The following is a 14,014-nucleotide window of genomic DNA, read 5'->3' on the forward strand; positions in this document are numbered from 1 at the left end:
CATCTTCTCGTTATGTGCGCATCATCCGACACAAGGAGGCATGTGGCCCCGTGCCTCTGTGTCTTTCCCGGACACTACCTCCCTGCTGTCCACAACACACACAAAGAAACAGCCACCTCGTGGAAAGGCCAGACACAAGCCAAAGACTCCTTTCCCTCTTTGCTCCATCTCAGGGCATCATTTTGGTTCTTAAAACTCAAAGAAGAAAAATATGAAAATGACCTGAAAACTCCTCTCCACTCAAAATCACCACCGTCACTTCTCCACGCGAGCCTTCAACTCCCACACAAGACAGCAGAGGGGTGCAAGTGGTCCTGGTCTATGGGCACAGATGCAGGTAGGGGCCACACTCACCAGAGCGTCCACAGTCCGCACAGGATACCAGCTCCTCAGGCCGCCCGCTCTTCTTGTTCATGTTAGAGCCCCCCAAGCAGAAGTCACAGTAGTTGTTGGGAATGACTGTCCCATCCGGTCCTTTCTGGGCTATAGAAACATTAAAAAAAAAAAAATCCGATTTTTGACTGCCATGAGCTTCTACTGGCCCCTCTTCTCCCATGGCGTGACAGAATCTGCTCCGGAAAGAATATCAAGTCTAGGATATGAGGCCTTGTTACAACGAAGCGATTAAATTGGGCAAAGTTTTCTTTTTGATCCTCTTCAGTTCAACAGTTCTAATACCTTGCAAGCCATCCAGGGTTTAGTTTGATTTTTGCAATATTTGCAAAACCCATCTCTGTGTTTTTACAGAAACTACCCTTGCTCCTCTGATGGCATTCCCTGGATGAGCAAAGCATCTAGAAGGCCTACTAGTCAAGTAAACTTCTCTCATCACTGAACAATCAGCCCTCAGGGCTTAGGCTCAAACAGCAGGTAGCAACCATAAACATTGGTGGGATGAGAGGGAGAGAATGGCCAATGCCTAGGCCTTGCCCTTGGGAAAGATGCTCTTATTCAGGAGATATTCCTTCTGTCCCTGAAAAGAAAAAAACAAAGAAGGAAATCTCCTTCCAGGAAGGACACTGAGGATGCTTCTGGGCACTCTGATGAACATCTTGGCAGGTACACAAGGGTCCACTCTTACTCGGCCTCATCTCCCTAAAGTCCAGACTCATTGGCATGGAGAAAACTCAGGACTAGTTCATCGGCAGACTTCAAGCACCTAGAAACAGAACCGGACACTTAGCCTCGCCTCATGCCAAAGATAGGTTGAATGGTGAGTTAGTGAGCGCGTCTTGAGGCTTAAGATCTTCATAAGCCGCCCCTGCTGAAGGTCCTCATTCAAAGGCAAAGAAAAATCTTAGGACATGATCTTAAAAACAAAGCTTGCGAGAACGGCACCTATTGTCAAGCACTGAAATCATTCTCAGTTCCTAGGAGATGGCTGAAAAGGCTTGGACAGGTTTCTTTGCATGGAGAGAAATGCCTCCATTCTCCTGGTTTTCGATCCTCGTTGTGGAGATTTTTTTTGTCACGTTAACACTCCCTGTTTGCAACTAAGAAGAAAAGTCTGTCTGTTTATGGGATCAGCCTAAACCACAGGGGTATCTTCGTCCTCACTACACCCAATGTCTGCTGCTATCTTTCATTATTTACTGGCTAACATTAATCAGGGTCCCGTAGGGTACAAATCTGTAAAAGGAAGCAGATATGTGAGCAGAAATACCATCCAGACAGTAAGTGATAAACGGATTCACCCACTTTAATATGATTCCCTCTGGCCTTCGCTTCCTCCATGCCTCTGCTTTGCCTCCAGGAATAGAAAAACTTACCTGGGAAGGCAGAAGACAAAAGCTTGCAGAATTACATTATAGAGAGTTAATCCATTTATCAGTTGCTATTTGGATTGTTTAATCAGTTTCTAAGTCATTGATTTTCATCTTTAGGGAGGCAGCCAATTCTCTGCAAAAACGTGTTGGCTGTTGGGGACAGGCAGAGGAGTTGGCCACCCCCGTGGCCTGTTGAGTGTCTTCATCAAGGACTGTGTCTTAAAGACATGACATGTCACACAGAACGGTTTTGCAAATAATCTCCAAAAATCTCGCAAAAATGTTACTCTACAATTTTCATTGTCCAAGTCCAGAAAGAAGCTCCTTTCTTCTTTCTCTCTTCTTTGCCACCTTCACCATGTTTAGAACTCCCTTAAGAAAATCCAAGCATGTCTATGAAGCAAATAAACTCAGGGTTTTCCCATTATAGACTATCCTAAAAATCAATCCAAAAGTGAACAGGAAGAAGTGGGGTATATGAAATTAAGGGGCTGAGTGTAAACCAAAGCTAACTTTCGTCATTGATATGAACTAGAAACAAAATGTGGCCATGCCAGTCATAACTCAGGTAGCTTCCCGCATGAAAAGCGATCAAAGAATTCCACGTAGATCATCCCACTAAAAGTCTCAGGAACCACATCCTCACCATCTGTCTCTCCTGTACTCTTAAGGACTTTCTATTGTGTCAGATTTTCTCTCTTTTCACAAAATCTTAAAGCAACCAAAGAATCTGGTTTTCTCCAACACACTGTATGCCTTGCGATTTATGAGGATGAAGTAGAATATAGACTATAAGAACTCCCAGGTAATTCTTTACAATCTTCATCACCAACAGACCATTGGATGCCCTCATCGAATCAGGAACTCTAATACTGCAAGAATTAAAAATTCAGAAATGATCTAGTAGAGCAAAGCAGATAGTGATAGAGAAATTGGTCCTGTGTAAAAAAGCCAAAGGAACAGCATTTATCTAATGAAGAGGAGTTTCTGAGAAGACTGGATCAGAGCAGGATCCCCACATATATTTGTGTTGGTTGCTGGCCATACAGAGTGCCTGGTCAAGGGGGTGAAGAAGGTGCTAAGACCCCCGTTGTAGGCCCCGCTGTGTGTAGCTATGACATGTCAGGGCTGGGGGGGAGGGGAAAGGTATCATTTTAGTCTAGCATTGACCCAGTATACAAAGTGACAGTGAATATAAGGCTTCATTTTCGGCAAAATCCTACTCTCTTCTCATAATAGTGAATTCAGAACTTCCTTTCATCTTGGTATAATGGTGTGGGATAAACTAATCAATAGCTTTTGCCTCTGGTCCTCTTATAGTTTTTGGTATTTAGAATTGGTTTCAGGGTGATTTTTCCCATAAAGTTCTCCCAACTCCCCAGCCAAAATGGCCAGTCAGGCCTGGGGAGGGCACTCTGTTGACATCACTTTTATGACCCTTCTCTTGTTTATACACATGTACTCCGGCCTCATCGACCTGTACTAAACGATCTACTCCTCCAGGTCGGGCACCATGTCTAACTCATCACCGGAACACCTACATGGCCTGCGTGTAGGAAATGGTTAACCACAATGTGTAGGATGAATGGCTTAGAAAAGGATGGCAGAGATGTGAGTAGACAGCCCAGTGACACCCCTGGGACATCCTCCTAGTGGGGACAGAGCACTGTGTTTGCTCGCCCTGTGGCAGAGTTATCTGTCGCTCAGAATATCATTCACTACATGGTTTATTTCCCAAATCCTCAGAGAGAAGTGCTGGTCCATGTCTAGATGGATTGGTCAGTCATCTGGCCTGGCATCAGGTCTAGCTCCCGGAGTAAACCAGAGTGGGTGGCTGAGGGCCCTGGGCTGCTGGAAGAATAACACTGTAGCCCTACTATGGTAGGAGAAACAGCATCCTGTTCACAAACATACAAAAAAAGTAGAAGACTGTGATTCATTGTCTCTTGAGAAGGGGACACCCAGTTGCTACCCACTCAGGCTCCCTCTTGTTCAATGGCTTCTTGAAAAGAAAAAGAAGCAGACATGTACTACGCTTCAAAACTGTGACAGATCTTATGCTGGATGCTTTACATACATTGTTTCATTGATTCTCACAAAAACTTTGTGAAGTGGAGATTATTTGACAGATGAGGTAACTGGGACTCAGAGAGATTAAGGGGCTGGCTTCAGGCCCGTTCCAAAGTGCAGGAGGGGAGATTCACCCCTGAGCTGTCTATGTCCCCAGAGACTCTCTGCCTCCTGGAAAGTCCAGAGGCAAACACTTCCTGGCCATACCTCGCATATAAAATATTTCATAAATCTCTTTCGAGTCAACTTGATTCACCCGTATGTCAATTAGGAAGCCCAAAGGGACAAAAATTATTGAGATCGGCCTGATAAAAGCAGAAATTCCCTTTGAACTTAAATTTGATGTCCCTACCACGGTAATCCACGCTGGGTGATCCTGTTTATTGTCACATACTCTGTGAAAACACTTCTCCAGAGAATTCCAGAAGCTCTGGAAGGAATTTTTTCAAGTAAAGCTTACACCACAGCTATACTGGCCTATGGCCTGACCCAGCCATGAGCAATTTCCTGGTACCGTGTATGAGATCATTATAAAAAGGATTTTACTATAAATAGGAAGCTCACCCAGACCTGGTGAGAGGGATTTAAATAGAGATTCTGCTTCTGCCTCTGGGAAATCGAGTCCCACTTTATAGAATAAGACAACAGGAGGGCAAAGACCCAAGTGGTATCTCAATGGCAACGTCCGTAAAGATGGATTTGGTTTTTCATTGATTAATGTTCACGGGCTGAGATCATATAAGAGATACGAGGGAGCTGCCAAGAAAATAAAGTGAGCCCGAAGAGTTTAGGAATTTACCTGGGGGAGATAACTCTAAAAATCTCAAAGGGGGAAAAAAATGGAAATCAAGAACAAAGTTCACGAAAATACACACACACACAAACAACAGAAGATGGGAGGGAGCATTCCAATCAAACCAAAAGAAAGGAAAAGCCAAGCCCCAAATAGTCTCCCCGCCACGCCTGGTAAAGGGTGAGCAGTCATTCTGGAAAGGTCTCAGTGTACACTACGGGATTTCTTTTTCACTCTGATCAGGCCACGTGTCTATGGCAAACAAGGCCCCGGATCTTCCCTAAAACTCCCACCCACACGGGGCTGTCTTCACCCCTTTCGGTCTGATTGCTGCTCTGACGTGCCTGCCCCTCATGAAAAGAAAGAGTGGCGGGGACGGCCTGGCCACCAGCAACATCCCCTCAGCTGGTTCTACCAAGACCAAAGCTGTGTCCCAAATGTCCTAGGGAAATAGGAAGCAAGCCAGGAGTTGAGGCTCCTCTGTGGCACATCCACAAAAGCGTGACTTCACATCCTGAGCAGAAGCTCAGCCGGCCTGCCAGGGCCTGCCTGGTGTGCACACGCACGCGGCCGTGCTCTGTGCCCACGACCCAGCGGCAGCCCAGGGACCATGTCTTCCAGGGCCTGCTAGTTGGGTGTGTGGCCCTTGCGGAGCCTGAGGGGCAGTGAGAAGAGCCCTCCAGGAGGAGCTGTGCCTCGCCCCTCTCACTTGCTCCCCCACCGCCCTCCACGGCTGACAGTTCCCATCCCTCCGCAGGGCTGACCTGTTTCCATGGCAACCAGAATCCTGGGCTCTGGCAGCCTCTGGTCTTGCCACCTGTTATTACTTCATCTCTCAAGTGTAAAGCATCCTAGCCGGTGCCACTTGGCTGTGCAGAGCGCATCTTCAGAGGACGGAGTAAAGAAAAGGGGAGAGGAAAGAGGGAGAGCAGAAAGGCAGCCCCAGGCTGGCCACACAGGACACACGGGACAGGCCGGGCTAGGGGAGGAAGGGAAGGCGAGGAGGGAGGGTGTAAGCCAACGTGCCTTCCCTTCAGAATCAGCGAGCAGGCCTCAGCTGGAGGCCACTGCCACATCCTGCTACCTTGTACCCAGCCTTTAATGAGGGCCGTGGGAGGGGCAGGGAGCGGGTGGCCGCTGGGGCAGCTGCACAGAGATCTGCGCGGGCCCACACAGAGCAGAGCAAGGAGAGGGTTAAAGTAGCAAGATAAAGACTGTGGGGAAGGCTGGACCAGAGGGCAAACAGAGTCTCAAAGCCTGGATAAATGGCCTTAATTCTCATGCTCTTGCTCACCCTACTCCTTACGTGTTTACTCATATAAATTATCCCCAAGGCCTGACACCTTTTTTCACTGCTTCCCGAGAACTGATGAAAAAATAAATCCTACAGATCCAAGGAATAAAAATGTTGGGATTCCATTCAGGCCGGTTCTTCTTGGCTACAAACAGCAACTCGGGCCCCACCCCAGGGCTCCAGAAGGAAGACGAACGATGCCTTCCTCCCTGAACGTGGAAAGGCAAGGGGCCTGGGGAGCCTGGCAGCGAAACGGACTCCGGGGTCCACTCCCCACACGCCCGTTAGGCCACGAGAGTCCTCAACCGCAGAGAACTCGCTCTCCCTCACAGGCCATTTTGCCACCTAGCACCGAGGACAAAGTGAATGTATGGTAAGGATTAAGGAGACAGTGCTGCTAATGCAGAGTGATTCCAGGCACTGAGATTAGTCCGCCGGGAGAAACGAAGGCCAAGGGCTGATTCAGTGAGTCTCCACTTTTATGGACGGGCCTCAATCGCCACAGTCCATGTTGTTCAGGGCAACACGAGGAAGAATGAGCTGAAATGGCAGTGCGTGCCGCAAGAAAGCTGGAAGCGAAGCCAGTTGAACAAAGGCGCAGTAGAGGCCTCCGCCCGCGGGAAGATTTCCCTGGGCCAGGGGTTGAGTGCATGCCCTTCTAGAGGCAAGAGAATATACTAGCTGGCATCGTAAGGCCCCTTTTCGGCCTATGATTTGATGATCATGAGAGAGTGAAGGAAGGATCAGAAAAGTGAGGTGTTCCAAACCAGGGGAGCTCAGCATCTCCTCATGTGCTCTGCTTGTGGCCATGTCTCTCTCCCTGTTCATCGTGAGCTCCCTGAGCGGGGTCTTTAATCGCGGAATCCCCAGCACCCAGCACAGCGACTGACCCAGCACTGGCAACAAATACTTAACGAAAGGGATAGACGATCTTCACAGAGGCTTTTTGGACATAGAAAAAACTCAGGCAGAGGGGAGGCAAAGACGAGGAGTGGAGTGGATGTCAAGTGTCCCCTGAGGACCAAGTGACCATTCTAAGGCACTGCCAGTGTCAGTCCTGTTCATAACGGGGACAGAAAGAGGGAGCAGTAGAAGTAACAGGCAGGCCCATCAGAGAGTATAAAGCTGTGATGGAGAAAGCCACTGGACCCGCCCTCCCTCGGGAACCCTTTCCTTGAGGCATTTCTTGGAAAACCAGGAAGGAAGGACTTAAGAACTCCCAGACTCCGTTGGTCCCACAGCCCCTTGAACCCCATGTTTGGTCTCTCACCAGGGGCCCTGCGGCAGCTAGAGAGAAAATAGGCCATCTTACTCTGCGATTGGATGGCTGCAGGATCTTGATCAAAGTTTTAAGTGTGGTGTCAGTCACCTCACCTTTCCTTGCGTCTACCTTCTTTTCCTCCATCTTTATGGAGTGCAAAACTCAGACCATTAGACACACACCTTGATAATATTTACCCCTAAACACTGTGCCGTAAAAACAGAAAACATGTCTGCTCACATCTATGTCTCCATCCTGACAGACGTATTTGCTTAGAGTTGCAGTTCGCCAGGAATTTGGATACCACATCACCCATTCTGGGGCCAGATGGTCACATGACCCATCAGTAACGTCCTTTGTGCTGCAGCCTCAGGCTGGCAACTTTGAGTCTGTCACTGATGCTTCGGAAAAGCGAGGAAAAGACCAAGCAAAGCTGATTACTTTTCTCGGTGCTGATTAGGGAAAGCACAAGGAGATATTTCAATTTTTCAGTGGAAGGTCATATGGGTCAGCTCATGCCCTGGCGTAGCAACTTGTTATTGCCACCAAATGAGTCAGTTGAAGGGAAAAACGTTTAATCTGGGAGTTAACTATGTCAACAGGGCTCTGAATGAAGTGGTGTCCTTCCCCTCAGAGAATTGCAGGACATCTCGGTGCTTTAGAGCAGGATAAGCCTCGTCCGTTTAAGTTGTCAGGATATTATTATTGTGATATTAGAATTCAGCCAGCCCCCTTCCTCTCTTGCTCCAGCCTTGCCTCTCTCCACACCTCTTCCCCACCACCTCCAGGGGGCGCAGGTACATGTCAACCCCAGCTGCCCACAGTCGACCAGCATTTTCTAGGTTCTCGAGACTGAAACACAGTACTCAGGGAAAGGAAAAGGATGCGTCTCAAGCGTAAGACCTGAGGATTACAACCGAGTCAAGAGACTACAGAGCCAAAGAGCAGCCCAGCCCAGGGATGAGGGCCCCGAAGGGGGACACACCCAGAAAGCAGGCCAGGAAGCAGGTGCTGGGAGCCACAGACATGTTTGCCATGGGTAGGCCGGAGCCTTAGGAAAAGAGTGGAAACCAAGTTTATCCCGTGGATTTAATAGTGTAACCTGGTTCCTGGCTAGTCATCTGAGTGAATCGACACGATAAAATAGACTGAACATCAGTCTCCAAAAAGTGGATTTCTCTAAGGCAGCGGTTCATCTGGGAACTTGTTAAAAATGCAAATTCTAGGCCCCTATGTCAGACCCACTGGTTCCGAAATTGTGCGGTAGGATCCAGCGGTCTCTTTTTTAAGGAACAGGTGATTCTGACGTGCTCAAGCTTGAGAACCACTGCTCTAACACCACACGTGTGTCACATACATTTTCTGTTAATACTGCACTTCATACGAATTGTCTTATTTAATCTTCGCATGGCCCTAAGAGGTAGATGCATTAATGTTTCATTTTACATCGTGATACTTGGGGCCCAAGGAAGCTACGTGGCCTGTCTAAGGTCATGTGTTAGTAAGTGGCCCCACTGGCTCTGCACCCGGGCAGTGCGGCTCAAGCCCGCCTGCTACCGATCTACGATGGGCTCAAAAACCATACCCCCGTGGGAAGTCACGTCAGAGCTTGGCAGGCCCAAGGCCCAGAGGTTGGCAGGCCCTGGAGGGCAAGGATTCTCAAATTTGAGTGCCGTGCAAACAAACCATTTAGGGAATCTCGGTAAAATGCAGATTAGGATTCATAGGTCTGGCTTGGAGCCTAAGATTCCATATTTCTTACCAGCTCCCCCACAAGGTAGCCTACAGTCTAGGTTTGCCTGGCACGGAGGGGTTCCCAGGGCACAGACTTTCAGTCTAAAAGTGGAAATGTCCTGGGCAAACCTGGATGAGTTGGTCACCTGAGTCCTAGCTGATGTTGAAGCTGCTGATTGCACTGTGAGAAGCAAAAATGCAGGCCCTCAAGGTGCGATCTGGATCATATTCAAGTGTGATTTAAGTTTTGAGAGTGGAATATGGCATAGTCTATTTTATGCTTTAAAAAGATCACTTTGGGGCACCCGGGTGGCTCAGTTGGTTGAGTGTCCGACTTCTGCTCAGGTCATAATCTCACAGTCTGTGGGTTTGAGCCCCACGTCGGGCTCTGGGCTGACAGCTCAGAGCCTGGAACTGCTTCAGATTCTGTGTCTCCCTCTCTCTCTGTCCCTCCCTTGGTCGCAGTCTGTCTGTCTATCTCTCTCTCAAAAATAAACTTAAAAAAATTTTTTTTAAAAGATCACTTTTGGGGTGCCTGAGTGGCTCAGTCAGTTAAGCGTCCAACTTCGTCTCAGGTCATGATCTCATGGTTCATGGGTTTGAGCCCCGCGTCAGGCTCTGTGCTGGCAGCTCAGAGCCCGGAGTCTGCTTCCGATTCTGTCTCCCTCTCTCTCCCTGCCCCTCCCCCCACTTGCACTCTGTCTCTCTCTCTCTCCCTTAAAAATAAATAAACAGGGGCGCCTGGGTGGCGCAGTCGGTTAAGCGTCCGACTTCAGCCAGGTCACGATCTCGCGGTCCGTGAGTTCGAGCCCCGCGTCAGGCTCTGGGCTGACGGCTCGGAGCCTGGAGCCTGTTTCCGATTCTGTGTCTCCCTCTCTCTCTGCCCCTCCCCCGTTCATGCTCTGTCTCTCTCTGTCCCCCAAAAAATAAATAAACGTTGAAAAAAAAATTTAAAAATAAATAAATAAATAAATAAATAAACATTAAAAAAAAAAAAGATCACTTTGGCCACTCCATAGAGAATAGACTATAAGAGGTAAAAACAGACTGGGAGGCCAATAAAGAAGGTGCAGTGATCCAAGAGGGAGCTGGTGGAGGCCAGGAGATGGAGAAAGGAAGACAGATGTGGAATACCTTTTGGAGGGGAAGCTGATACAGTTGTGAAGGAAAACAAAGCCAAGGATGAATCCTAGGATTTCTACCTTAGGCACAGCATTAGTTTTTTTAAAGAACGACATCAGAAAGAGATAGATAGATAGATAGATAGATAGATAGATAGATAGGAGAGCTAGAAAAGAGTATGAGACACAAATGAGAGAAAGATGCAAGAAAATTACTGAACTAAGTGATGTATGATTTTTTTTCTAGAGTAAGACTCATTTACGAATTAAAATCGCAAGCAGAATTTGTAATGGGGGGGGGTTCCTATAATACCACAAACAGCTAAAGTTAGTGTTAAAGATTAAATGTGCCTATTAGGGACTGAATTGTGTCTCCCCCCAAATGCATATGTTGAAACCCTAACCTCAACATGATGGTATTTGGAGGTTGGGCCTTGGGGAGGTGATTAGGTTTAGATGAGGTCATGAGGATAGTGGGATTAGCGGCCTTATAAGAAGAGATACTAGAGAGCTTGCTTCTCTCTCCTGACATGTATCAAGGAAAAGCCATGAAAGGACACAGTAAGAAGATGTCCATCTCCAACCCAAGAGGAGAGTCCTCACCCAACACTGACACTGCCAGCACTTTTATATTGGATTTCCAGTCTTCAAGACTATGAGAAGTAAATCCCTATTGTTGAAGCCACCTATGGTATTTTGTTAGGCAGTCTAAGATGAGTACCCATTAATACATCTGTTTCTTTTGAAAAGCCACTGTTGGATATGATGCACTTCACGATTGGCCTACAGGTGAAAATTGAGGGACGTCGCTAGAACTGTGACAAAGATCTCATCTTTGGGATTAGGATCCGTCACTTGGGGTTCCAATGTCTTGACTTAATTGAAAGGTGTCCAACTCAAGCACACTCACATCTCAGCTTTCCATCTTGCTCACCGTGTGACCCGGGGCAAGATACTCATCCTTGCTGAGCCTCAGTTTCCTCCTGTGCAAAATGAGAGTAATAGCATGTGCCTCACGGACTACGAACTCTACACGAGACAATGCGCGTGAAGGACCTGGCACCTATTAGGTATTCTGTCATTTCTTCCCCCTCTTTCTTCTCCTATGTGAAATAATTTAGCTTCTGATAAAGGAAGGGGAAAAAAAATCAAAGGCCTACATCAGTAAACTTTCCCAAGAGGTGACACGCGACCGGAGAATTCGCATTCACGCTCCGAGTCCCTGAGCACCTCAGGTGGAGTCTGTGCCTTGGTGTCCTCTAGGGGACACACAGCAGCTACCTCACAGGTTGCTGTGAGGAATGACTGAGACGAACGTGGCACGCCTAGCACGGTGTCTGACACGTTCAAGGAATGTCAGCAAGTATTATTGTCATTGTCATGACTCAGGACAGGGGACTCCTTCAACTCCTTACCTGAACGTTCTAGGTAAGCAGGCCCAAAGTGTGAGAGAAATGAAAGAGGCTCACAGAAAGGCAAGTTGGTGGGTGGAGACCCTGTCCTGGGGAAATGGGACGGCAAACACAGGGATGCTACACTTGGCCAGATTTCGTTCCACAGCTTCCTCCCGCTGGGTTTCTTGCATCCATCTTATTTCCCCAATTAAACCAGAAATTGTCCTAGGGCGAAGACGGTATGTTTTCGCTTTTTTAGAGGCCTGATTCGACGTAGCCCCACAAGTGGTCACAGGCTCAGTAAGCACTCAATAAATGCTCACGTTTAGCCTGTGCTGAAGGACTGGTGTCCTACAGCTAAGGTTTAGCAAGGGGCAGGGGCCGGGGAGGGGGCGCCAGGGCCCGGCCGGGCTCTGATAGCTCCGCCAATGCCACCGAGAACCCTACAGGCAGTTAGCGTCCTGGCATCACACAGCCACAGACAGGCCCCGACTCAGATTAGCCATCTGTGGTCATGGATGTGCTCTGTCGGTCCGAACGGCACAGAGATGGGATAGAAGCATTCACAATGTGCAGGCATATGGTGCCCAACACCCACATCATCGCACTGCAGACTCACGCAACCCCATGAGGTCACTTTGGTTATTCTCTCCATCTCACAGAGGAGGCAACAAAGGAGCAAAGAAGTGTGAGGAACTGAGCCACAGTCACACACACACAAGATGGCAGAGGGGCAGGGCCATGACTCACACCCCCTAGCCTGGCCAATCCCATTTCCATTCTCCCAGACTGCAGGTCTGAAAACTTAACTCCAAGTATACCCTCAAGGCCGGAGCAACCCCTCAGGTTTCTTTTCACTTCATAATCTACGAACTGTTCCGTCAAATAATAATTCACCTACAGAACACCTGTTGTTAGTTTCCAAATTTGCTCTTCAGGAAGTGAAAAGTGGCTCCCTCTTCCCGACAGAGCCCTGTTTCTGATCTTTCCTCTCTCTCCCCTGTAACAAAGGCTGAATTTCCTGCATCAAGGTTGGGCACGTGGTGGGTTGTGTGTGCTTCGTGGTTTTGCAGGCACCTTCAGAGTGATCCAAAATCCTCAAGCTTGTGTCGAAGGTAATTTTCCCTCTCTCTCTTAAAGCTCTACTCATTGCCCTCGGGCCATATGCTAGAGGACAGAAATGTCAGGAGACTAACATCTGTTAGATCTTTCCCATCAGTGTAGCAATGACATCATATGCTTCTTTTAGGTAATTTGCACATTATCAGACTAATTTTCAGATTATCTAATCAGCCGGCATTACCCTTAATCAACTCAGCTCTCCTCTTCCAGTTCTGCACGGTACAACATGCCCTCCAAAGGCGCGCTAGGGTGGGGCTTTTTCTGTTCTTGACGGATACTGAAAGCCCAGCTATGTGCCAGGCACACCATCATTATGCAGAAGACTGAGACCTCCAAGGACCCAGGACAACCCAACTTCCATTCCGCGGACCTGAGAAACAGGCTTGAAATAAATTTTATAGATCCATATTTTAAAAAGCACTTTCCTCTTAGGAGCTCCGAGTATGGCATAGAGAACATTTTATACTCATTTACGCTATTAGGTAAAAGAGATGTTCCATGTGACAATTAATAATATGCCAAACAAAATTTTTTTATAAATCATTTGTCCTTGCCTTCTAGTAATTGCTACTGTGGCTCTCCTTTTCATACAGGATGACAGCTACACAGCTTGGCATAGAAGTCACGTCCAACGGTGGCTCCCGCTCACTTTCCCACCGTTCTTCCAATGCCACTGTCAGAGCAGACTACTACCCCTTGTCTGAGGCATCATGCTATTTCATGCCCCCCTGCCTTTGCCTCTACCTGGGAAGCCCTCTCCCCAGCCCGGGAAATTCCTCTTCATTCTTCCAGAGCTAACTTGAATGTGACCTTCTCAGCCAAGCCTTTGCAAAGCCCCTAATGCAGTGGTTCTCAAGCTTTTGTGGGCACCAGAATGCCCTGGAGGGCTCTCCAAAACACAGATCATGAGCCCCACCCTCAGAGTCTCTATTTCAGGTCTCCTGGAGTCAAGAATCTGAATTTCCAACAAGTTCCCAGGTGATGCTGATGCCACACCTGGAGCACCACTGGCGTAAGGGGTAGAAAGTGTACTGTGCCCTTGACCCTCTGCCCTTCACAATTCTATATGTACTCCATTACACACTCCTGCACAAGACTGTGAGCTCTCGAGGACAAGGATTAAGACAGTATTTAGCACAGCGATACTAAACCAATGAATAGATGGATAGATGGATGGATGGATGGATGGATGGATGGATGGATGGATGGACAGAGAGAAGAATGTATTAGACGGAATGTAGTTATTTACAGCGTTTCCATTCGAATCCAGAGCCTCATAAATGCCCACCCCCACCCCACCTCACAGAAAAGTACCTTGAAAACATCATCTTTAGTAGATTCTCACTCTGCATAGAAGATAAAAGGAGAGTCAAGAAGAGTTTTGATATTGTGAGCATGGGTCAAAAGAGTTTTGAATTCTAATCCAGTGCTCTCTGCTACCCTGGCCCCATTGGGGCTG

General features: G+C 47.9%; 1 protein-coding gene across 2 annotated transcripts in view; it reads right to left on the reverse strand.

Annotated features, from left to right (window-relative positions):
• DPF3 (double PHD fingers 3) overlaps nt 1–14,014 on the reverse strand; it is a 260,062-nt gene that overhangs the window by 57,363 nt on the left and 188,685 nt on the right. For both annotated transcript variants that reach the window (XR_006293429.1, XM_043556512.1), the window contains exon 8: nt 355–483. Coding sequence is in view for 1 of the 2 variants with exons in the window: in XM_043556512.1 (XP_043412447.1) it covers nt 355–483 (129 nt within the window). In the remaining variant the exon portion in view is untranslated. The remainder of the gene's footprint in view (nt 1–354; nt 484–14,014) is intronic.

Source organism: Prionailurus bengalensis, chromosome B3 (genome assembly GCF_016509475.1).
Source record: "Prionailurus bengalensis isolate Pbe53 chromosome B3, Fcat_Pben_1.1_paternal_pri, whole genome shotgun sequence".
Classification (NCBI taxonomy): Eukaryota; Metazoa; Chordata; class Mammalia; order Carnivora; family Felidae; genus Prionailurus; species Prionailurus bengalensis.